General features: G+C 41.4%; 1 protein-coding gene across 2 annotated transcripts in view; it reads left to right on the top strand.

Annotated features, from left to right (window-relative positions):
* The window catches only part of FUT8 (fucosyltransferase 8), a 243,814-nt gene that overhangs the window by 41,413 nt on the left and 175,696 nt on the right, over positions 1-26,705 (top strand). Inside the window, exon 2 of one of the 2 annotated variants that reach the window (XM_034769407.1) lies at positions 14,661-14,744. Coding sequence is in view for 1 of the 2 variants with exons in the window: in XM_034769408.1 (XP_034625299.1) it covers positions 22,831-22,888 (58 nt within the window). In the remaining variant the exon portion in view is untranslated. Of the gene's footprint in view, positions 1-14,660; positions 14,745-22,783; positions 22,889-26,705 lie in introns of those variants that run through there. The other variant, XM_034769408.1, reaches the window with a different exon arrangement.

The following is a 26,705-nucleotide window of genomic DNA, read 5'->3' as shown; positions in this document are numbered from 1 at the left end:
TAACAGTTTGGCATCCATCACAGGCTTGCAGCAAAATGGAGGAAACCTTGTTTCTGCTGTTTAGGGACCTCACACCAGCAGGAGCAGTGTTTCTTTAATAATCTGCAATTTAAGAAGTGCAGTAAAAGGGGACATGCCACCTGGGCTTTCCACAGTACACCTCTGCCCACCAAAGGATATGCTGAAAGGAAGCCTTGCCTACAAGTATGAACCACTGAAATAATTTTGTGACTGTGGAGGAGTCAGGCTTAAAAGCAGGTTTTCCCCAGGATGAAAAGATATGTGAGCACTGAAGACATCCTCTCCCTTATATTATGTTAGTGTAAAGGTAAATGATATGATATTGAAAACTGAAATAGATATAGGAGCAGCAAAATCCATGATTTCTGAAATGGTGTACAAAAATATTTCCTGGGGCAAGATTAAGAGAATCCAATGTACTTTTACAGAATTACAATAAAGGGCAGATAGGAATATTAGGTAGTCCCTTGTCACTGTAACTTAAGTGTATTTATTCATAATTGTAACTAAAGAAAATGCCCCACTTGCACCTCCTCCAACAGATGGGCAGAAACAGGCTAGACAAGCTTAACTTGGATTGAATTGCAGTATCCCACGTGCTAGACAGAGTGGAGGAATTGAAAGAAAAATAAACTATTTTAATATAGACATGGGTTTTGTAAAACACATTACAGCGAGGCTTGTTGTGTTTGAAAAGGCCGTTCCTAAAGGTTAGACCTGTGCCATGTGCTCTGCAAGACAGATGGTCAGCCCCAAAAGAAGTTCCAGGCTTTTGTGGGCACTTTCCTCTTTCATAAGAGGGGCTACAAACCTAGGGACCAATGGTACTCCCCCATGGGGACCACCACATTTTCCCTACAACACTTCACCCTAGCCTTACTGAGGTCCCTGAGATCCATATATGTGCCATCCCGTACATAAGATCATATCCGTGGTCAAACCAAGTGTTGCCATGAAGGGAAGAATCTTAACACCCTCCTGCCCCCCAGGAACAATCTAAGGAACAAGAGCAGGCAGAACCATTCACCCTGATGGGTTATCATCATTGATAAATGATGTGATCTCACTGGCACCAGCTGACTACAGGCAGTTTCAGGACTTTGTGAGGAGGATCACAGATACACTCCAGATCCGCCGGAGGAAGTACAGGATACCTCTTGTAAGCTACTGGACATTCTCCAGAGTGCTGATACCAACCAGGTGACACTGCCAGTTAACAAGGATGTCTGGCATACTCCAGCGACTTATGCTCCCACTCCAAAGAGAATGGCAAAGAAATAGTTTGTGCCATCTAAGGGAGCAGAATACTTATTCACACATGCCACTCTGAACTCTGTAGTGGTACAAGGTGTCACTGAAAGGAACAGGTAACACCAACGCACGTATCCATCCTCTGATAAAAAGTCTAAAAGTTTGGCCTCCTTTGGAAGAAAGAACTTTATTCTAGAAGACCTACAGTTGTATATGAATTCATAGATTCTAAGGCCAGAAGAGACCATTGTAATCATCTAGTCTGACCTGCTGTATAACACAGGCCATATAACTTCCCCTAAATTCCAAGCGCAGCATGTCTTTTAGAAGAACATCCAGTCTTGATTTAAAAATTGTCAGTGATGGAGAATCCACCACAACCCTTGCTAAATTGTTCCAGTGGTCTTCTCAAAGGTTATGGCAGCACACCTCCGCAGCAGAGGAGTTCTTGTGTTCCCTTACCTAGACAACTGGCTTCTGAAAGGCCACTCCCTGGACATAATTTCATGGGAAACTTGTGAAGCCATACACCACTTCCTGAAATTGATCCTACGATTGAACGTTGAAAAATCCACTATGACTCCTGTGCATAAATTATAATTCATAGGTGCTCATCTAGATTCAATAGCAGCAAGAGCCTACCTCCCATTGCACAGATTTGTGGCTCTATCTAATGTAATCAACACAGTCCAGATCAGCCCTCAAACTCTGGTCAAACACCTTCTTCAGCTGTTGGGGCATATGGCAGCTGGTACTTTCGTTATAGACTATGCAAGACTGTGAATGTGTTGCCTTTAAGGGTGGCTCAGGCCTGTTTATTCATCGAATGGACACAGTCTGTATTTGCTACTTTCCATACCCACCTTCGTAAAGGAATCTCTCAATTGATGGAAATACTCTCACAGTGTATTATCATCTTAGCTTCACTTAACCTTGGAAATTTTCCACGGAGGTACTTGAAAGCTGCTTGTGTTTTGTCAATGGCCTTGACAAAGTTCGTCGTCAGACCCAGCTTGATGTGTAAGGGTGGTAACAAAATCTTCCTTGATTCAACAAGTGATGGATGCTGAACACTTCCTCCCAGGCTCTAATGACTGTCGGAGTGGCCAATCTTTCTTGAGGTAGTGGGAATCTCTTACACGACTATCCCATTCACAGAGAAAACAGCAGTACTTTGTGTATCCAGTCTGCAGACCAAGCAAGAGAGCAACAGCCTTCAAATCACCACAAAGCTGCCACTGATGTTGGTCATAGTTTATGCACCTCAAAAGTTGTTTCATGTTGTCATAGGTTTCCTTCATATGGACTGCATGACCAACTAGAATTGATGGCAAAACATTGCCCTTATGCAGTAAAACAGCTTTAAGACTCATCTTCGATGAATCAATGAACAGTCTCCACTCATCTGGATCGTGAACGATGTTAAGGGCTGCCATCACACCATCGATGTTGTTGCAGGCTACAAGATCACCTTCCATGAAGAATGGGACAAGATCCTTTTGGCGGTCACGGAACATGGAAACCCTAACATCATCTGCCAGGAGATTCCACTGCTGTAGTCTGGAGCCCAACAGCTCTGCCTTACTCTTGGGTAGTTCCAAATCCCTGACAAGGTCATTCAGATCACCTTGTGTTATGAGGTGTGGTTCAGAGGAGGAGGATGGGAGAAAATGTGGGTCCTGTGACATTGATGGTTCAGGACCAGAAGTTTCATCCTCTTCCTCTTCCTCGTCTGACTCAAGTGAGAATGATTCTGGTGCATCAGGAACCGGCAGTCCTTCTCCGTGGGGTACTGGGAGTATAGCTGATGGAATGTTTGGATAATGCACAGTCCACTTTTTCTTCTTTGACATACCTTTCCCAACTGGAGGCACCATGCAGAAGTAACAATTGCTGGTATGAGCTGTTGGCTCTCTCCAAATCATTGGCACTGCAAAAGGCATAGATTTCCTTTTCCTGTTCAACCACTGGCAAAGATTTGTTGCACACGTGTTGCAGCATATGTGTGGGGCCCACCTCTTGTCCTGATCTCCAATTTTGCAGCCAAAATAAAGGTGATGGGCTTTCTTAACCATAGTTATACTGCGCTTTTGTGATGCAAAAGTCACTTCACCACAACATAGCAGAAGTTATCTGCACTGTTCACACAAGTACGAGGCATCTCTGCTCACTTTAGCTAAACAGAAATGTGTCCCTTTGCAAAATCAAACACTGACAAATAAGAGAGCACGACACTGTGTGATTTCTAGAGCTGATATAGGGCAATTTGTTCAGCAGAGTGATGTAAGCTTCGTTATGATTGCATCATCCATGACTTCTAGGAATAACATGATGCAATTCATATCATGTATGACGCAATACCAGCTTCAGATTGCATCATTCATTGTTTTGCCTAAAAAGCAAGTACTGTCCAAACCCAGTCACAGATTTATTCAGAGATCCAGTCAAAGATGTATTTTAGTCATTTCTGGTTTAAATTGAGATCCCTTCTCTTTATAACTCACTTATCCTCCGCCATTCCCAAATCAAGGGTCGTATATACTGACCCAATAGCATATCTTGAAAACTAGAGCCAATCAACAATTTTTTAAGCATCATTTTCGTTCTCAGTGACCCAGAATTAGTAACGTTTGACTACATTTATTTCAGAAGCATTTTGGCTGTAGAGCAGTGTAATCTAAGTCCACTTTCAGAAATCTCCTCGTAAGATATGTAGGTCTAGGGCTTGAATCAAAGCTATATCTCTTAAATGCAGAATCCTAGGTGTAGGTGATCTAACCAAACAGTAAAAAATGTTTAAATATGTTTCTTGCTTGTCCGTTCTTTCCTTTGTATCTAATATAACCTGATTTTCTGCATCAACATCTCAAACACGTAAGGTGACTGTGTCTGTTCAGGATTCCTTAAGACAATAAAATAAAATAAACACTTTTTTCTTTCTCCTTCTGGACTACTCCCACTCTAGGCAGGTGGACTCCAGATATAATTCTACTTTTCCCATTTCACCAGTCTATCCTCTGTGCCATTGAACTTTTAAATTAAAAAATTCAAGGGCCGAGTTCAAAAAATATACTTGCCTGGGATGAACTGGAAAGAAAAATTAATCCAAGGGAAGAGACAGACAGAATTGAAGAAAAGTACTGAGTAAAGAAAGACAGCTGAACACAAACTATGATAATTTTCTTATTGTATTTGATAGGAAGTTAGGGAGGAAAAACATAAAAAAACACCTGCATTTTGTTTGCTATAAAATATCAGGAGCTGTGATTCTGTGGTATAGATTTTGGGGTGGATGGACATAGTCGTGAATGGCTAGGGGGGCAGAGGAGGCCCACTATTCCTATCTATGGTGAAGGAACTATTTTGCCTTGAGTTTAGTTTTTTTAACATGTTGATTCTGGTCTTATCAATATTTTATATATTCTTGGTTTTCATATGAATTAACTGAGGCACACACAAAGTGTATGATGGTGGTGGTTTATAAGGTTTGATACACACATTGGTATTCTAACAATCAGTAACTTAGTCCACTAAATCCAGAATAAAATTTTTTCAAGCAAAGGAAGAGGGAGACCAGGACCCTCCCTCCCCCTACCCCCCCGAACAAATAAATTAACAAAAAAAGGGTGAGACATAGTAAGTTTTAAAATGTATTATTTTACAGAAAACTGGGTGCCAAAGGTTATAAAAACACAATTTATGTGAAAAGGTTTTCTTTGTATATCTTGTGATCTAAGGCATTCTGATAGCATGGTCATGAAGGCAGTATTAAGGAGGATCAGTAGTGATTTCATAGTTAAGGTTGAATTCTATATTGCACTTAAAGCAAGGGTTCAATCACTGATTTTTATCACTGTATAAATAACAGTGTATTTATCCCAGATTTTCAACATATAATTTCACAGAGAAGCTTGAATTTTCTGCTAGCTTTCAAGTAAAATCTGTTTAGTAAGTTTCAAAGTTTAAGTAGTGTTCCTATGGGTGCTCCACTTCGGGTACACATGCACCCTAGAGCCTTTGATCGGAGATCTTTGATAGCAGTGCCCATTCAGCTCATGCGTGCTCTGTACGTTCTTGTGCCCTGTACTGAGGCTGGGTAGAACTGTACAGATGGACCGCCCACAGTACCTTCTCAACTGCCTTTGGCCTGAGACAGAGCATCAAGCATGCCTGCTTCTGCTGAGTGTCTTTTTGTTGTTAGATAGATAGTATATAGCTGTAGGTAGTTCCTTTTGGGATTCTTATCTTTTCTCTTGTTCCTGTTTGCCAGGTCATTTTGGACTTCTATTTTCTGGGACCACCAGGCTTTAAATGTTGTTTTTCCTGATGGGATGCTATCCCTGTTAGTAATGGACACTCTTGGTGTCTGAAGTGTTTGTGGGGTACTCATATTCCCTCAAGTTGTGAGATCTACGCTTCATTCAAAAGCAGATCTTGGAAGAACAGGGAGATAAAGTTCAGGTTCCTCATGATGGAGCAAGCCTTAAAACCACCTTCAGACCAGAACTCTGAGAAACCTCCTGTGTACAGTGCTCCGGCATCCTCAGGATCCCTGTCACTAAGATCTTCAAAGGATAAGACTTCTGATACCCTATCTACTTTAGAATCTTGGTCACTGAAAGCTCTGTAGGAGAAGGCAGCTGTTATCCTAGCAACCTCAAGATCCCAGTCAACAAAAGCCTCCAGGGTCATGGTGCCTGTGTCTATGCTAGCGGTACTGAGAGTCTTGCACTCTAAGTCAATGGGTAATGACAAGAGGAACAGAAATGTTAGATCTTCTTCACTGGAGACCTGTGGCTGCAAGAGGAGTCCTGTTGAGGTGCCAAGTCTTTCCAGTACTATAAAGATGCCTAAGGCTGCTTCTAAGAGTCATGCCTCTACCGAATACCTCCTCTACTTCTGGTGGTCATGTCTATGCAAGCAGGAGATAAGTGTCATCAGACTCTTTGGTACCCTTGGTACCTACTTTGGCACCCTGGACTGTTACATCTGAGTGTCTGTGCATGCTCATCCTTTGATGCAGACGAGCCAGGCACCTACCTTAATGCTTATACCAGTCTTCAGCATTCCTCTGGTACCACAGGAGTTCAGATACTGGAGGCCTCTTAGTTTTCAGTGGTCTGGAGTCTCCACCATTTACTGGGACTCTGCACCTCTTGGTACTAAGATCTTTTGGGTCACCGACTACTAATTTTTCATTGAGACCCTTTACTTCTGACTCTTGCCATCGAGGGAAAACAATTATCATGTCCATTAGCTTAATATGTGCAAGAGTACTCTGATTCTGCCTCACAGATCTTTGTTCTAGTGTCTCCTGTTTATTCGAGGAGACATTACTCTTCTCCACATAGAGAGAAGGGAGGATAAATGACCTCCATCTTCGACCAGCTGGGATGACCAATGGCGGCTACCTTCTCCTAGGGCCAATGGACCCCATAAGTCCATTGAGGCATATCTCACCAATCATTTTTAGGGGCCCCAAGTCTGTCTTGCAGGGAGCATAGACGGTTTTGTTCTCCCATGCCTTTCTCCTTCCTCAGCAACCAGAACCAATAGAGGATATTTTGAAGAGCGAGAGGGAAGGGCTGACATGCAGGTAACATCTCACACGAATATTTTCTCATCTCTAAAAGAGGCTGCAATGCCCTCACCACCTTCCTTCATGGATTGCTTTCAGCAGCTCTAGGAGATGAATTGCAGATAATGCTTCAGATTCCTCTTAAGGAAGTACAGAACTCCCATCATAAATTCCTGGACTTCTTACATGCCTCAGTGTCGACATGTGTGGCACTTTGGTTTAATGAGGCTCTTCTAGAGCTAGCCAGAGTGATCTGGCAAGCTCCTGGCACAACACCCCCCTCCATGCAAATATGCCCACAAAAATGTGTCCCAGCCAAGGATTTGGAATTTTTATTCTCATATTCAACACTGCATTCCTTGGTTGTGGATGCAGTTAATGAATTTGGAAGGCAGCACTACAAGGCCCAGAAGTGTCTTGATCACAAAAACTACTGGTCTGCAACATTATAGTCATTAGGTGTCCATGTCAATATATGATTACCTCAATTGTACCAAATTTAACACCTTTTATTGAATATTTGCCGCAGGAGCACCGTGAATAATTTAAGGCCATCATATATGAAAGGTCAGCTCTTGGCAAAGACATCTTTACATATATCCTTAGATGCAGCTGATACTGCAGCCCAGTCCATTTCCACCACAATTGTGATGTGATGAACATCTTGCTTCCAGCTGTCTGACTTCCCTAGGGAGGTAAAATCTACTATAAAGGACCTTCCTTCTGATGGTCACAATGTATTTTTGGACTCTGTGTACGATTCCCTTCACATGTTAAAGGATTTGAGGACAACACTTAGATTCCTTGGGATCTGTACACCTGTGAATAAAAGAAAATTTAGCAAGTCTCAAATACCACAGAGATCTCCTCCAGTGCACTTCTCTACTTTCTGTAGACTACCTGAACCTCCAGCCAAGAGACCAAGATATTCCAAAAAGAGGCTAGCTACTGCCACAGTGGACTGCCATTTCAGCCATCCACATCATCCCAGCACCAGTTTTGATGGCTTGGTCAAAAATCTGAACCAATTGATCCACAGGGATTTACTGTTGCACTATCCCAGCCTTCTCCTCCTCGCCTCCTTTGGATACTACCTCCCCAATTCCAACCTGCCTGGGAGACCATAGCATCCAACATGTGGGTTTTAGAGGTCATAATGTCCAGTTACTCCATCCATTTCATTTCCATCCTTCCCACCCCTTTGGCCCATCCCTTTTTAGGGAACCATCTCATGATCAGTTGGTGAGAGAGAGAAGGTCACCTGTGTTCTATGCTTAGAAGCTACAGAAGCAATTCCAGTTCAGCACAGGGGGAAAGGATTTTATTCTGCATATTTTTTGGTTTCTAAAAAGAACGGGAGATGGAGGCCAGTATTCAATCTCAGATACATGAACAACTATGTGAAACAGCAGAAATTCAGGATGGTGACCTTTGCAGCTGTAATTCCCTTCCTATATTCAGGGGATTGGTTTGCGACTCTTGACCTTCAATATACCTATTTTCATGTCATGATTCATTCCCCTCACAATAGGTTTCTTTGCTTCAGAGTCAACCACGACCTGTACAGCGTATTCCCTTTCAGCCTCTCCTCTGTCTCAAGAGTAGTCTCAAAGATTGAGATGGTCTTAGCCACCCACCCACATCATCTGAAGATATGTCTGTGAAGGGTTAGACTCCTCCTTCTGGGATGCCACCTGATGTACTGGGGTTTCACTGAGCTCCGCCTGCACTGGCAGCCTGGATTCCCTCTCCCTGTTTAGCTGAATTAGGCTCTCCGGCCTCTTGCAGCGCGCGTGCACATGCATGGCCACATCCATCTGCCGACACAGACTGAAGTCAGCTCTGGGTGAGAGGATTCACCCAGCATTCATGTGGACACCCCTTTTATGGAATAAACCTGAAATAATACAGTCTTGCACGATATAGAAAGAGCTGTACAGAGCAAACACATAAAATTAGCCCTCTCCCTCAAATGTGAAGAGAGATGCACAGCTTCTCTTCCCCCCCACCCCCAGGTAGAAATTGCACAAACTGGGGTTAATAATAACCAAAACAAATCTATTAACTATAAAAGGCAGATTTTAAGAGATTATAAGAGATAGCAAACGGAACAAAGCAAATTACTGAGCAGATAAAACAAAACACGCAGACTAAACTTAATACACTAAAGAAATTGGCTAAAAATAGTACCGTGATTTCTCACCCTAAATGTTGTTTCAGGCAGATTGCAAAGATTCTTGAAAACCAGCTGCACTAATGTGCAGCTTGAAACTTCAGTTATTATTCACAGGCTAGACACCTTTTGCAGCCTGGGCTCAGCTCTTCTCCTCCCAGTTCAGTTCTTGTTTCCAGGTGTTTCCCAGTGTTTCTTTGGGTGGGGAGGCAGAGGAGAACCATGATGATGGCACTCCCCTGCCTTACATAGCTTTTCTGTATTGTGGGAACTCTTTGTCTTTCAGTGGAAAAACACTGGCATTCCAAGGTGGGGTAGCAGGTGACTCAGTCACATGTCTCTGCAGCCATTACTCGAAGGCTGTTTGGCGTGTACACAGGAAGACTAAGCTTTTTCACAGTCCATTGTCTTTGCTGAATGGCCATCAGCCCTGTCTGGCTTTTTCGTTGTTGTACCTGAAGGACTAGTTGTGGGTGTCACCAAAGTAGCACATTTGAATACATGGTCAATATTCCTAGCTTCAGATACAAAAATGATACATGCATACAAATTGGATAAACACATTCAGTAGATCATAACCTTTTCTATGATACCTTACATGACCCCTCTTGCATAAAACGTATCTTAGTCATGCCATATTCAAAGAAATTTCTATGAAGAATATAGGGTAGAACATCATCAAGACGTCTTCCTGTCTTCTACATCTTCCCTAACTCAATGATTAATTGTCTAGATGTTAATCTTATCAAGAGGCGTTGTCAGCAGTACAAGCAAAAAGATTGCCACTCCATAGTTTAGGCCTCCAATTCAATCTTGAGAAGTCCACTTTGATGACAGTACAGTGGATGGAGTTCATAGGAGCGTCTCTGGATGCGGTGACAGCTAGGGTTTACCTACCTATGGACAGATTTTTCCACTTACTCTCATCTCAAGGATTCAGCTCAATCTTCAAACCTCAGCAAGAAGTTCTCGCTAACTATTAGGGCACATGGCAGTTTGTGTTTTTTGTAACTCAGCATGCCAGGTTACATCTTTGATGCCTCCAGAATGGCTCAGGACAGTCTATATACTAAACAAGCACTATCTGTACAAACAGGTGTCTGCTGTTTGCTATGTTCTATAGTCATTCATCTGGTGGAAGGACCCAGAGATATGGGTAGGAGTCCCATTTATTCAAGATCTACCTTCCATCATTATAACATCAGGTGCATTCCTCTTGGGATCGGAGGTACATCTGGGGTCTGTCACAATCCCGAGCAAATTGTCATCCCATTAGTGACTCCTTCACATCTGCCTTGAAGAACTCCAGTTACTGCACAAGATTAGTAACCTCTCCCTTTGATCAGTTACTAATTGCTCTTTTAAAAACATTCATATTTTGAGTCTAATGTTTTAGGCCTCCTTAACGTGAGAACCGCAGATTGTAAAAAGTCAAATTTGTACATAGTGAGATTTTTGGGATCTCCCTGGGTTATGTAATGTTTTAAACAAACATTTTTTTAAAAATTAATTCTTATGCACAATGTTTAGCCAATGGAGAATATGGCTTACATTGATTACTTCTGTTCTTCAGTGTAGTACGTGAAAGCCTTTTTGAACAGTTTAGGAAAGGAGTACAACACTGCCTTTTGGCATATGCCTCAAGTAATGTTTTCAGGATTGAGGCTGGTGAAAGAGAAATGACTAATCTGTGTTCTGAATTAATTTGTTTTATGCTTGACAGCATGCCTTTAACCTATGATTTAGAACAAAAAAAACCCCAAAATACATCCGCAGGAAATCACAAGCTTTTGATTATCATTTTAGTGTGTACTGTGAAAATAAACTTTGACATAATTGCTATTTTATCTAGCAATTGTTGCTGTTTGTTGCAGGTACAGTTTCTAATTACATTATTGCAAGACTAACTCATTTGTGGTACACATTTTTAAAACTCTGAACTATGTCATAACGACACCTAAATATTTTTGTCAGATTTTTGTAACAGTTTTCAATTCAGTATTTGTTTTTAAGAGCTAGATATAATTATTTAACCTAAATACCCCCAAACAGAAGGTAACTTGCTCCAATACTTGTTACCCAGGTTGGCAGTATGGCATTGTTTTTCTCTAACACCAGGACTCTTAACTTTTACCAAGGTATCTCTTCTATGGTTTGGGTAACGTTAAAGATTCTGTTTAAACCAAATCAATTATATATCACCTTTTAAAAAATAAAATTGAAACTGGAGTGGGATATGCCTTCAAATAATGCTGTGATGTGTCATGATCTCCCTGTTACACACAATAAAGCAGCTGTACTACTGGGCTGCCTGATAAGAAACAGGATATATTTTTCTTTTGTATGTGGGTTGTTTTTAAAGGTTAAGTGACAGGATAAACTCTAAAACTTCTTTTTTAGGTTAATGGGATAATTGGGTTCCAGATTTGAAATATTTGGTTTCTCTTGAGTCACCTGTAAATATCTAGGCAAGATTAGCTCAGACATTTATCTTCAAATTAGATAACTTGCATTCTATTCGTTACTCTCTGGATTTTTCAGACAAGACCTTAAGAAGTTGAACATAAATATTAAGAAAGTTTTTAAAGAGGCCATGTGGAAAATACAAATTACTGTACACAGGCCTCTTTGCTTTCCAAAGGAAAGCAAAACTATTCTGTTAAATGTTTAATTCATTTATCTGACAAAATTATTATAGTATGTGTTAGAGAGAGAAGATAACTTATTTTAAAAAGTTGCAAGTCCATAAAGATATCCTGGACTGTTATGACAATGAAGTTAATGTTAATATACAAGAATAAAAAAAAATTCTTCTCGCCTCTTCTGTCTCCCCCACTTTCCTTCTCTTTGGGGAGTCTCTCATCCCTCCTTCCTTCTCTTGTCCCCCCACTCTCTTAGCTGATTCTCTCCATTAGGTTTCTGTTCACTAGCAGAGGTAGGGAGTAGAGAAGTAGTTGTTGCCTTGAGCCTGGTCCTTCAGAATTTGGCAGCAACAGGGAGGGGGTGGGAATAGGAGGCTGGGAAGTACAAAAGTACTTATGGGAGGAATGGAGTAATAGTAAAGACTGACATCACTGGCAGATTAAGGGGAGCGGTCTGACAATCTGATGCTGGGATGGTTGGTGAGATAGAAGGAACTCACTCCTGCATGGCAATACAGTGGAGGCAGCAGGAGGGAATTGAAGACTGGTGATGGTGTAGCGGGGAAGAGGTTCAGGCACCTGTGCCCAGCCAGGCACAAGCTCCCTCCTCAGTTCCTCCTGCTCTGGGTCCTTCCCGGGACCTCTGAGCTGTAGTAGGGAGGCAGCTGCATGATGGATGCCTTTATAAATTGCTGAGGCAACTGCAGGCTGAAAGAAAGGGTAATAGAGGAGGGATCTGGCTTGTGCGCAATATGTTTGACACCTTGCTCTACATCTTATCACTGGATGGTCTTGCATGGCATTGACTATCATCTTACACTGATGAGACAAGGTGGGTGAGGAAGATCTCTGTGTAACTCATCAGCTTGTCTCTCTCACCAACAGAAATTGGTCCAATAAAAGATATTACCTCATCCGCTTTGTCTGTCTAATATCCTGGGGCTGACAGGACTACGACAACACTGCATACATGTTACATTGATGACTCACACGTTTACCTCTGCACTCTGAACTTGTCTCCCTTTTTCCAATATGGGTTGCAGCCTTTCTTTCTGACATCTCTTCATGGATGACCAGACATTAACTTGTAATTAACATGGCCGAAACTGAGTTTTGATCTTTTCATCACAAGCTCTCCCAGCTTTCTGAATCACTGCCTCAATCACATCACCACAATCTTTCCAATCACTCAGGCCCATAATGTGAGTATCTTTGATATAGCCCTCTGGCCTTGACTACTGCAACATTGACCACAGCACAAAAATCCCTTGAAATTGCTCCTGCTAAGATCATTTTGGCTTGTTCTTACCACATCATATGTTATGTGCATCCTTCTACTAGCTCTGTCTTCTCCACCATATCTCAAACAAGCTTTTTTGCCATACTTTCAAGATACTTTATAAGCTCTGTGTGGCTGCTCTAATTTATTGTGCTGACAACTGCTCTTTGCTTTTGCCAACAATGTGTGTCTTTACCACCTGTTAGTGCAAAAATATTTTTGAGAGTAGACTTTCTTCCATGCCATCCCTTATGTATACAGGGAAGAACTCCCTGTCCAAAATCCATTTGAAAACACCGTTGTATCCTCCGTCAAATCACCTTAAGATTCACCTGTTCTCTCTTGTCTACAGAACACTATTATCCAGCAACAGTTGCTGAGACTGTTCATTGTGCAAAAACACCCTATTTGTACTATGAAGTTGTACTTAGAAACAGTCTTTATGCAACTACAAGCTCATACATTGAGGAACAAAGAGAGCAGTCCATACTTACAAGGCAAGGACTATATCTTGGAAACAATGACTCTGAAAAGGATTTGGGGATCACTGTTGATAACAAAGTGAAGATGAGATCCCAGTGCACGATGCTGTGGCAAAAAGGACTAACATGATCCTTGGATGGAGAAGCAGGGGAACACTTAGCAGAAGTAGGGAACTGTTACCTCTGTATACCACATTAGTGATCTCCATCCCTTCTGTCCTTAAAATCTATGAACCTTTAAATTGGCAGTCCTCAAATTTCTTATTTAGATTGGTTCATATTTTTATTGTCACATATATGGAAAACTCCAAAAATGTCAAGTCATCAATTTTTTTTTAAAGAGCATAAAAGTTATGTAATCCATGACTGTGATAGCCATAAAATGGCCATAATTATTATATACAAGTATTACGTTGTAATGTCTTTGTAGGAAAAAGAATTATGAAACTGTCAATTTCAGTTGACCTTTTCTATTAGAAAGCTTAACTCATTTTTAATTCTTGGTACATTTGTGCTGACATCCATCGACAACTAGACTTTTGAAGACTAATGATAATCATAGGGCAAAACAGTTATGATACTAGAGGCAATTTATTGTACTTTGTGCAGTGAAAGTGACAAAACAACTATGGCAAAAATGCTATAATGGATGTATTGTATGCTGATGGGTGAAGGTAAATGCTGTGGCAGAAGTAGACAGTCTGCTTCTCTGCTGGCTAGTGCTGGTGATGTGATGGCATTGACATTAGGGTATAGATGAAAGTAGATAGCTACAGAAATAGGCTTTCTCATTTGACCCAGTGAGCAACTACAGGTTAGAGGAAGGGAAGGAATTTAACACTTATCACCAGACTTTGATTAACCTGTAGTTAGAAATCTAAAGTGAAGCAACATTCTCACAAAATTATGTATTTTCTGAAGGTAATTGAGGTTGTGAACTCTCTACCTTTGCAAACAATTGAAATATGCGGTGAGAGGTCAGTTCCTACTTCACACAGGTGATGCTTCTTCTACTAATAGTCTTATAAAGATTTTTCATGGTATAGTTGAGCACTTACAATGAAAAAATATGTGATTTATTACACTAAAGAAACTATGGGCCAGGCTTTCAGAGATCCTGAGCATCTGCAGCTCATTTTCACTTCAGTTGCGGTTGTTGGTGCTTCTGAAAATAGGCCCTATATGGAAATGTTTTCATGGGTTGTATATTCAAGCTATTACTGTTTTGTTTCAGGTCACTGTCAATGTAAAATCGAAGGAGAGAAGCAGATACATGTGACCCAGCTTCATTACCTTCCATAGAAGAAAAAAGGCACAGGTTGGTACCATAATTGAGACATATACTTTCATTATTCTCTTACGTATTCTGATTTTAAATATTAAACATTTGGAGTGTTTTGTCAACTGTATAAAATGACTGTTTTCATGGCTGCTTCTCTTCATAATTTTGAATAACAAGTTGTTGAGGATTATCCATTCAAATATCGGCTGCAAATTGAAATACAGTGGGTCTGATTCTCTACTGCTTTTCTACACCTAGTGTAATCATTTACACATCTGCAAATAGAGTGCAAGGAGAGTGTAAAACACTACCAAAATACTCATTGCTGTATTTTACACTCACTTTATACAAGTGTAAGTAACTGCATAAGGTGCAAGTCAGTTGAGAATTGTTTGAGTTAGGATATCTAAAAATATTGTTACCCCCTTTGACCCAAGTGGCTAGCCAGGTTTGGGGTGTTGTGGGTAGAAGTGACTGAAGAATATAATTGATTTTGTCCTTTTGATGGCTGTTATTTCAATCACCTCTTTACATTCATCCTGAATGAAAAATGGCAGTTATGGCCAACTCATAACAACAAGGTTTAACCCAACACACAACAAAGTGTTCACTTTAATCTGAGTATGAGGATTTTTAAAAAACACGTTTATCATTTCACCACTGATGCTCTTTACTAAATTTCACTTTCTGATTCTCGTGCTACTGTGCTGATGGGATGTTTGGATTTCAGACACTGCAGAGGAATGTTTAAATCCAAACTACAAAGTTTTCATTACAATTATAAAAGAAATTTCTCTTAGTAGACTTTTTGTTTGTAACAAAAACTGCATTAAACAAACCTAAATTTTCAGCCCAAAGTACTATGATCATGTCCTTTAATCTTTCTTCCAAGGGATTTCAAATAAATGGTTTGTGATTACAGAAATTGTAAGCAGAAGGGTACATTTTTTCCCTTCTTTGTGTGACCTGAATATTTTCAAGATGATTTGGGGTTCATTTCCCCCCTATCTCTTTCATAATATGACCAGAAAATGGACTAGCCAGTAATGGAATGAATATGCAGTGTTGCTGTTCAGTCTGTCTTATCATGTGGTTAGTTAATTTTACTAAATGACAAAAATATTGAGTTTGAGATAATTTACACAGATGCAGACAAATGCATGATGAAAAGTGAATCCTTGTCACCCCTCCAAAGTGATCTGATTTCATATAAGAGAAGGAAGCGGGATGTTGTGAGTAGATTGAAGACTCATAGTTTTGCACTAAGTACAAATACAGATATATAGTACAGGTGCAGTGTGTTATTTATCTTTGAGGACAACCGGGCACCAGTCCTGCAGCTGACTCTCTAAGGGGCCCCTGTGCTTACATGGAGTCATTGAAGGATCACGGTCTATATTAAGGGAGAAAGTAGGGAAAATAATTCCTTTGAACACTGAAGGACTAAGCTGTCTTACTTACAGTGGGTGGCATGCTTGTCTCACTGCTAGTCATCTGAGCATAAATTCATAGACTTTAAGATCAGAAGGGACCATTGTGATCATCTAGTCTGATCTTCTGCATGTTGCGGGCCATAGAACCTCACCCACCCACTTATGTAATAGACCCCTAACCTCTGGCTGAGTTACTGAAGTCCTCAAATCACGGTTTAAAGATTTCAAGTTACAAAGACGTCACCATTTACACTAGTTTAAACCATGTCCCATGCTACAGAGAAAGGCAAACCGCCCCCCAGGGTCTCAGCCAATCTGACCTGAGGGGAAATTCCTTCCCAACCCTAAATACAGTGATCAGTGAGACCCTGAGCATGTGGGAAAGACCCACCAGGCAGATAACTGAGAAAGAATTCTCTGTAGTAACTCAGAGTCCTTCCTATCTAGTGTCCCATCTCCAGCAGTTGGGGATTTTTGGTACTGTCTCGTGTACAGTGGGTGACATACTTGTCCCAGTGCTTGTTATCTGAGCACACCCTGTTTAATCCATCAGACTCAATCTGTTTTAAAAGTGCTGCTTCCCTGCTTTCTAGGTGGGAGGCAGGATTATCAATGATGGATTGTGGCTTCAAAAGCAAGGTGTGAATAGTGGCATAAGTCTGCGTGAAGGTCACATTGGAATATGTACATTTTGTTTGTGATGTACACTGTACATGGAACTGCACATCTGCTGAGATGCAGTTCACAAGCTGACATTCGCAGCTGTTTGAAGAGAAATAAGAAACAGATTCATATAATGTTATACATGATTGAAATATATTAGAATTTTAGTGTTTCTACAGTACTTAATTTATAATGGAAAATATGAATTTAAATCCTGAAACAGAGAAGTGTATCTATTAATACAGAGTCAATTATTCATCTTCAAGTGTCCGTTCCAGATGTGTGCGTACTACTGCACTGGAGCTAGAGATCTTTTTTCTCATAGTACTACTTGTTGGCACACCCACCCCCGTGCACTTATGCTGCTCGTCAGGGGTATGAAGAGTGATGCCTCACTGACCCCCCCCCCCTCAGTTCCTTCTCACTGACCATGGTTTGTATCTGGAGCATGTGTGAGCTTCTCACACTCTTTCCCATTCTGTCTGTAGAGAAATGTTTTTTTATTGTAAATAGTTTTAGTATAGTTATAGTTTTAGTTAGTGGTACTTGTTTAGGAAAAAGTATTGATTTTTATTTTACTTTTCATTGAGCTTTTAGCGCACCATCGAGATTTGCCTAAGTCCCTAGGGTTTAAATGCTATTCCGGCTGTCTCAAATCTAACCAGTGAGTGATCCTCACTCTCGCTGCTTAAAATGTTTTGGAGAAGGACATGTGAGGCACAAAAGTGTCATATCTGTAGGGGTTTAAGACCAGAACTAAGAAGCTGATGGATGTTCGACTTCGAGATTATTCTGATGGAAGCAGCTTTGTGACCCCCTTTGAAACCCAGCTATTTGATACATAGGGGTTTGGACTTGACTCGGTCTCAGAGCATGACACCAGATTTGGTGACATCTTTGGGTGGAGAGAGCTGGAGAGAAGACACTGTTCTCTATCTCCGGTACCTTGCAAGCAGCATCAGAAGTCTAACACTTGAACCTCTTGTAGCCAGAAGAAGCCCTCTTCATCTTTGAGTGCTAGTCCCAAACAGACTCACACTAGAAGACCAGCACAGGGATTGGAGTTCCTGCTAGGCACTCCCTGGTACTGTATTCTAGCATTATAGAGTTGTTGACACAGGCACCTCAGGTGGTACCATTGAGACATTGCTGGTACCTTCTATGGCATATACAATACGTCTTACTCTCTTGGTACCAATAACACTTGAAACATACAGTGCAGCAGGGATCTCCTGTGACTATTGGTGCTCACCACCGATGCAAGGTGAGGTCCAGCTATCGACTATTCCTGCCATACAAGCACTGGTACTGGTATCTTCCTCAGTAGCCATCTGGGACTGAACTTTTGTCAGTTCCAGCAGGGTCTAAAAGTCTTTTGTGGAGCCAGCCAGATGTACAGGAAAATCTTGGATGCTTCCTCTGGTTCCAGTCTCCTGCTTCCTTGGCCTTTAGACTGTGCTTACTCTTCCTCAGAGTTGGAAGTGGGGTTTTATGCTTCAGGATTCCACTACAGAAGGTCTTGAGCATCTCCTCATTCCTCTTCATGCAGGTCAAGGTGTTAGCACTGTGATTCTTATAAGAGTGGGTCCAGGAATAGGATGTCTTGGGGTTGGGACCTGGTACTGTACTAGGTACAAGAGAGGTCTTTTGGAATCCATGGGGAATTCGTCCGGACTCCAGGTGGTTGTCTTCTTCTAGACCTTACATTACTAAATCTCCCCCAAGGCACTGTTCCCTTGGCTTTAAACAGTCCCTTAGAGTACTCCTTCAGTGTGGCAGACCTCAAAGGGTAGGCCACGCTTCCTCAGTGTCTCCGAGACTGAGTCTCTGGGTGCTAGCATTGCTGCTTCTCACTGAGCTTTGTCTAGCAAGTCCCACTGAGGAAGACTTTTGTTTCAGAGCCTCTTACCCTCTTCAGTGATCAGTTCACTCCCAGAAGTATCTGCAGGGACATCACACAGCCTTTTCAAAAGGCTCTGCCCCAGTAGCAGCATTTTTAACCCTTCTGCACACATTGGGTACAGTACCAAGTCAAATATTTCACTACTGTGCATAACATCCATAAAAATTATTTCAGAAAATTCCCACTTTTGTTTCCTTACCTCCCTGGGTGTACAAATTGAACTGGTCGGAGGACAACCCACAGAAGTTAGGGATATTTTGCATATTGCGGGGCCTGCTAGAGTTGCACAACATGTTAATAAGAACATCTTGGAGTCTACCAAAATCCTTTGGCAAACTCCCTCATCTCTGAGGCCCACTGGCAGAAGAACAGAGAAGTACTAAGTCCCCTCTGAGGGACAGTACTTTTATTCACACCCAACCCCAGCTTGTTTGGTAGTGATGGCTGTGAATGAAAAGGTGAGATAGGGCGATCTAAATCTACAGCTAACAACAAAGATATAAAATATTGGATCTGTTTGGGAGAAAGGCTTATTTGTTACCAGGATTGCAGTTTAGAATTGCAAATCATCATGCTCTCGTAGTTCGTTATGATTGTTGAAATGTATTGACAAATTGCTAGATGATGCTAAGGAGAAGTATACAGCACTTGTGAGATGAAAGCTTCTGGGAAGTAAGATCGTCCTTACAGGCTGGTTTAGATTAGGTGGATTCAGCAGTTCAGGTAAAGGTAATGGCAGTCACTATGTGTTATGCTTCTTGGCTGCAGTTGTAATGCTTTAAGAGTGTGAATGCCAACCTCAGGACAGGCTGTTAGGAACCAGGGCATAAACCCCAAATTGGCTGTGAATTCTATGCTTAGATTTTAGCAACCAGTTATCAAGTGTGTACATGCCTTGGGCTCTATAACCGGCTAAACAGGGAGTTACAGACACTCTCCTTGGGTACGCTGATCTGCTTCTCTGCCCAGGTGTCACGTTATTGATTTGAACTGGGACCATATAGAACATGGTTGCAACCGAAGTCCTGTAGTGGCACCAAATCTTGTATAAAGGCGGTCAAATGAGGTGTCTAGGACAAGGTTATGGTTGGCTGGTTATGATTATACTGTCTAAATGTGTGTATCAATTTTGTAGTTGAAGTTATAAATATTGGCTCTATACTGTCTGTATTTCAAACTTATGCTATGCTTCGGGGAAACTTCCCAGACAAGTTGGTGTTAGCTCTGCCTAGTCTGCTTGATGGCCCATTAAGGACCATCAGCTATACAATTTCTCCATTGAGAGGAGGCAAATATGCCTTGGAACTCAGCAAAGTATGCAGGGACTGGCCCATGTGACTCCAGACTCCATTTTGCTGTAATTTTCCACAGTAAGGACAAAGAAATGTTCTTACACCTGGAGGAGACTATAAAAGGCAGCTGCAGCTCCTCTATCTGGTCTTCAATCCTGCTTCATACCTCTGGAGGAACTTTGCTACAAACTGAAGCTCTGAACAAAGGACTGATGACCCATCCCAGCTGGGGATGTATTTCAAGGACTTGATTTTGAACCTGCAGTTTATCTATCACTGCTACAAGCCTGAACCAAGAACTTTGCCATTACTGTATGTAATTGATTCCATTTAACCAATTCTAGCTCTCATCTATATCTTTTTCCTTTATGAATAAACCTTTAGATTTTAGATTTTAAAGGATTGGCAACAAAGCTTGATTTGTGGGTAAGATCTGATTTGTATATTGACCTGGGTCTGGGGCTTGGTCCTTTGGGATCAGGAGAACCTTTCTTCTTTTACTGGGGTATTGGTTTTCATAACCATTTGTCCCCATAACGAGTGGCACTGGTGGTGATACTGAGAAACTGGAGTATCTAAGGGAATTGCTTGTGTGACTTGTGGTTAGCCACTGGGGTGAGACCAAAGTCCTCTTAATCTGGCTGGTTTGGTTTGCCTTAGAGGTGGAAAAACCCCAGCCTTGGACTGTAACTGTCCTGTTTTAAGCAATTTGTTCTGAATTTGCACTCTCAGTTGGGTCCCGCCAGAACCGCATCGTTACACTACGTGAGCATACCTTTGTGATAGATGGTCCCTTATGCCAAGAACCACGGCAATATTCAGGTTACTTCCAGTCCCAAAGGACCAGTCGCTAACCTTAGATCAATTGTACCTAAACTTATTCCCTGAGAAAACAGATGAAGCTTTGCATTCTGTTAAAGATTCTAGGGCAATCCTTAAATCACTAGGCATTTACACTCCAACCCTGGAGAGAAAGCAGTTCCATTCTTAGGTCCACCAGGGATGTGCTAACTGCCAAGGTAGCTGGGCCAATCTCTAGGATGCACCATAAGAATCAGAGACCACCTCCAGCTACATCTAACAAATCAGTAACATCTAAGCAGTCTATTTGTCTCCTTTGCTGAGATGATGAGAGGACAACTGGTCATCTCATAGAGGATCCCTTCCTGCATTCATCGGTGCTATGATATCATTAAGGTTCCTTCCCCTTAAAGTGTTTTAGCACTCTCTATAAGGGCAAAAGCAGAGTTGTCGGCTTTAAGTCATGTAGCCATCAGTGACATTTTCAGGGCTGCAACTTGGTCATCTGTTCATACGTTTACCACTCATTATGCTCTCTCTCAATTCTGAAGAGATGTTGCCAGATTTGGAAGAGTGGCATTGGAGTTCTTGTTCAGGTAGACTCTGATACCCTCCTCTGTCTGGAACTGCTCATGAGTCACCTGAAGTGGAAAGAGTGCAAGCACTCAAAGAAGAAAAGATGGTTACATACCTGTTCGGTAACTGTTTGTTTTTCTTTGAGATGTGTTGCACGTGTCCATTTCATGACTCACTCTCCTCCTGTACGTTGGAGTCAAAGATAACGTATGTTTCTGGTGTGAAGGAACAGAGGTGGGTCGGGGCAGCTCTGTTATACCAATAGAATAAAAACCAGTAGGATCTTATTAAGAGGGATAAGGCAAAGATGCCACATTTATTGTAAATATACTGATAAAGCAAAAGATAAAAGTAAACAACGTTGTTTGACTACTTATTTCTTATACATACACACATATATATATATATATATATATATATATATATATATATATATAATATATAGAGAGAGAGAGAGATTCATTCACACAATCATTCATTCAAGTTCTGTATAGGTGTTATAGTTACCAGCCTAGAAGTTGCTCATGCCAAGTTACTGGCCAGGTATCTTGGTCATGAGGATGGAGCCGAGTCTGTGTCAGGTGCACCTGATGCTCCTGGAGGCTGGCAGCAGAACCAGAGACTCAGTCATCAGTCTTTAGAGTCCATTCTTATAGGAATTAGTTCCTATGTTATTCTATGGGAGCTGTTTCATCCTGCTGTTGCTGACTCAATCAGCAGATGGCACATTCCTGTCCAAAGTGGCACATTCCTGGTGGCTCCACACTGTCCAAAGTTTGTGTTTCTCATCCTTCCAGGTGATGGGGTGGGTCCCAGTTTACCCTCCGGGGGTTTCTGGTCATCCACTTGACACATTCTTCGGCCGATGGATACTCCTTTTCTAGGCTGGCACCTCCCTAACCATCCATGTATATCAAGCATTCATCAGCATACATTCCATCCCTTAACCATATTTTAATTTACTGTCTCCACCACTTTCAGAGTGTGTGCTAATTCATTTGAGACTCCCGGCCCTTTAATCACAGAGGGTGGGGGTCTGTCCTAGGAGCCATTGAATGAAGTGAAAGTCACTTAACAGCTTATAGTGTTTGTTTACATTGTATCAATTACTTCAAGAACAAAGTCAGTTAACTTGTTTGTAAGTTTTACATAGTAGTAAAATATCTTTCACAGGATAGATATAATCAATGGTTTCTACAGACAGTAGCTTACAAGTTTTAACAGAAGACCCAAGAGATTTTTGTACTTGGTGAAACTGTTGGATTTTAAAGTATGGGGGCCAAATTATGAGGGGGTCACTGTCACTTGGGGGAATCACTGTTAGTACCTTCTTTAATATCCCTACAGCTCTGCCCTTTATACCCTTGGCTAGCAGCTTGGGTGTGTGGAAGGTGCATGTGCCGCCCTGACACATTCCACTATGGGAAAAAGATCTCTGGTGTTGGTTCACTGGCATGCATGCACCTGAAGTGGAATGGACATGTGTAACGCATCTCAAAGAACACCAAACTGGTATGTAACTGTTTTTTTTCCCTTGCAAATTTCATTTAACAGAAGTAGCCAATTATGACTTAGTCATTTTGTGCTGTCTTGTCTTCTAAACAGCCTGCTTTTAAAGATCCTTAATTAAGATTGTCTTAGTAGTATGCTACTTCTCTTACTAAAAACCTAGAGAAACTTTCCCAGCAAGAGAGCATAATGATGGAAGGCACTGCAGACACAAAACCAATTATTAGGTAATGATTTTTCAGTCAATATGCTATGAAGAGCTTCAAACTGTTAGTGCTTGTGTCTTTCAGCTGTTTCCTGCAGGCCCAAAAACTTAGCTGTAGTAAGGTGACTTACTTATAGAAGGTTTCAGAGTAGCAGCCGTGTTAGTCTGTATCTTCAAAAAGAACAGGAGTACTTGTGGCACCTTAGAGACTAACACATTTATTTGAGCATAAGCTTTCGTGGGCTACAGCCCACTTCATTGGATGCACATTGGATGCACCCTCTAAATTCTTTGGCAAGAAATCCTAAACTGTATGGCAGTGTTTATTGTATCTCCATAAAATTCTTTTTTCTCCTATCCTTCCTGTGCCTAAACACATACATGGTTATGTCTCATTGTTGAAAATACTCATTGATGTATAATTCTTTAATGATGATTTTTAGCAGTGATTATTTTTGATGGATTTTTTTTTGGCTTCTAACAGTCTGGCTTTATGACCTACATAAGTTAATGAGTTGTCTGGGTGGTTTGGCTTGGAATCATTTTCTTCCTGCCCTTTGTGAACCAGAGAAGGTCTTGTAGTCAGTTTCAGCAGTTCCTCTCAGCTCCACAGGCCTTGTCTGCTACTCTATTCTCCATGCAGCCTAGTTGCCCAGTTTGCCTTTCTAGCTCCCCTTCTCCCTGGCTGAAACTGAACGCTAGCTCTGGCTTTCTGACCTCTCCTGTCTGGTCCTTTAGAACAGTGAAGGGAGCGTACACTGTAATCCTATTCCCCTGTAGGGGGGAAAGGTACAGAAGAGGCAAGAGGAGACAGCTGCAGGCAGGTCCCAGCAGGGGAAGGAGATAGAAAACAAAAAGTTGGGTGCCTCCCTGCAGGAAAAAATGCTGAGTTCTGTGGTATTTTGAAATAAAATGCCAAATTCCATGGCCAAGCTGTTATGCTGAGTCCATGAGGCTCTGAGTGAGATGACAGGGGCAGTGTGAACCTTTTGAAAGCCGTCGTTTCAGGTTCCTTAAAGACTCAGGGCTTGTCTACACACAAGTTGCTCTGCTTTAACTAAATCAGCTTACTTAAACTCCCCCATCGTACAAGCATTGATTTAAATTCAGTTCATATTTTTGAGGATAGCTTTTCAATGAAAAGGGATAGGTACTTGACTTTTTAAATGAAAGCTGGGATTCTGGAGTATGATTTTGCATGAGCCTGATGAGGAAGAATTTCCCCACCTGACAAAAATTCTCCCTCAGAGTACCAGTGGTTTGAGATGTGCTTAATAATCCTTATTCCTGGAGGGAGCTTTTGGCCTATATGGAGTCCAGAACTTTCCTGATGAAAGAATTTTTCTGTAAGGGGATTAACAGACTGTCTAAGGTCTGGAACAAGACGAGTTCTTTTGCACTGAGCCTTTTAAGGTTTTATAAGATGCTGCCTGAACCAGCCAGTCATACAAGGTGAAAAAACAGATACTTCGTAATCTCAAATAACTAAATGTTTGGTAAAACTCTGGGTGCTATGAAGAGCCTGAAGGAAGGGGGTAATATCTTGTATTGGTAATGGTCATATCCCAAACAAAAGCATAGCAACTTGCTATACGACTGTCTGATGTTGATATGGAAATAAGCATCTTTCAGATGGAGAGCCTCAAACCAGTTTTTCAGAGAAAGTAAAGGGAGATGAGGGCCAGAATAACCATTTGAAATTTTAACCTCTTCATTTAATTGAGCATTTGTGGTCTATAATGTCCTTGAAATGAGGAAGTACCTTGAGTAGAAATTTTTCCCTTGGAAATTTTCTAATACTTCTGTAACCTTTGGGTGAGCCAGAGTTTACTTCATTGCCCTTCTCCAGAGCCTTAAAAAAACCATCGCCCATAGAAGAGCAACTTTGAAACCCAGAATTCAGTCTCTAAAGACATTCAACAAGGATTGCACAGGGTCTAACTCCCCAGATTCAAGTTCCCAAAATAACAAAAAACCCTAACTGGCTTCAAGACTGAGCTTGATACGTTTATGGAAGGGTTGATATGATGGGATATGAGTTACTACAGAGAATTCTTTCCCAGTTATCTGCCTGGTGGGCTTGCCCACATGCTTAGGGTCTCACTGATTGTCATATTTGGGGTTGGGAAGTAATTTTCCCCCGGGTCAGATTGGTAGAGAACAGGGGAGGTTTTCGTCTTTCTCTGCAGCATGTGGGCACGGGGTCACTTGCAAGTTTAAACTAGTGTAAATGGTGAATTCTCTGTAACTTGAAGTATTTAAACTATGATTTGAAGACTTCAGTAACTCAGAGGTTAGGGGTCTATTACATGAGTGGGTGGGCGAGGTTCTGTGGCCTGCAATGGGCAGGAGGTCAGACAAGATGATCACTATGGTCCCTTCTGACCTTAAATTCTATGAGTCTAACTTAATTCTTAAGTACCATCTTTATAAAGTCTTATGATAAAGAAACCTGCTGCAAAATGTTTCAGAGTTAAGGAAAACAGCCTCTTTTCTGCTCCTGTAGCTCAGCTTCTCCCAAGCCACACAGGGCACATGGCCTTTTGTAAAGCTGCTGCCCTGACTACTGGCCCTCATGGAGTCTGACCCCAGCAACAGGGAACCTGTCGAGCATACCCAAAACTACCACATCCAATTCCAGAAACTTCTAATTGTGCACGAATTCTAATCCAGAGCACTAATTGTGCATGTACCTAGCAACAATGAACCAGACAGAACTCATTCCTACCTGCTCCCTATATATCTCTTTAAGAGAGATCTCCATATTAGGCACGTGGGTTATACTTCTATAGCACCCAGCTTCAGCTTGGAATCGGGCTCTGCTTTCACTAGCCTTGTGTTGGGAGGCAGTATTGAGAGGAAGTGGAACGTGCAGTCTTGCTTGAGGACTTCTATGAAGTTAGTGGAGCTATGCTGATTTACGTCTGCTGACTTATATCTGTCTCATAGCCTCTGAAATCAGATCTGTTAATTTTTTCTGTATTTCAATTTAAATATGAATGCTCCAGACAACTAATATAATTACTTTTGAAAATATTTAGCTAAAAGGTCAATTCAGCTTTTAAACACCTTATGGTGCAGAAACATAGTGTTGAATAGTTTGTATCTGTAATTATTCGCTAATTGATTCACAATGGCATGACTTGATTTATTAACAATTTTTATAGTTACCTTTTGCCTTAATAGAGCTTTTAAATAAGATATTTGCCTTATTAATATTTTATGCATTGCCCATAAATTAAATCCTTCTCTAATCATCTCTACAAGTTCTATACATTTGTGATTTTTAATGTGTCCTCATAGGTTTTTGTTATGTGATCAGCTTTCTTCTAAGGTTTCTTGCATCTTTTCTTCTGTATTTTGGCATTACCACTTCTGTTATACGAAGACCAGAACTTTATTCTAGCTTTAGTGGCCTGATACTTCTAAAACTTTGTAACCCATTGGTAAGGAAATGATTTTGTCTTGGAGGTCATGGATTCTGTGACTTCAATGGACCTCTGTTATTTCTTTGGCTTCAGCCCTCACCGCAACAGTGGGACTGGAGCAGCTGTCTACCCCTGCCACAGGAGGAGCAGCAGGGCTGGAGCAGCGGCTGGTGGTCAGCGGCCAGGG

Source organism: Trachemys scripta, chromosome 4, assembly GCF_013100865.1.
Source record: "Trachemys scripta elegans isolate TJP31775 chromosome 4, CAS_Tse_1.0, whole genome shotgun sequence".
NCBI classification, from domain to species: domain Eukaryota; kingdom Metazoa; phylum Chordata; order Testudines; family Emydidae; genus Trachemys; species Trachemys scripta.
Note: the sequence above shows the minus strand (reverse complement) of the source record. Positions and strands in the feature narration are given on the sequence as shown.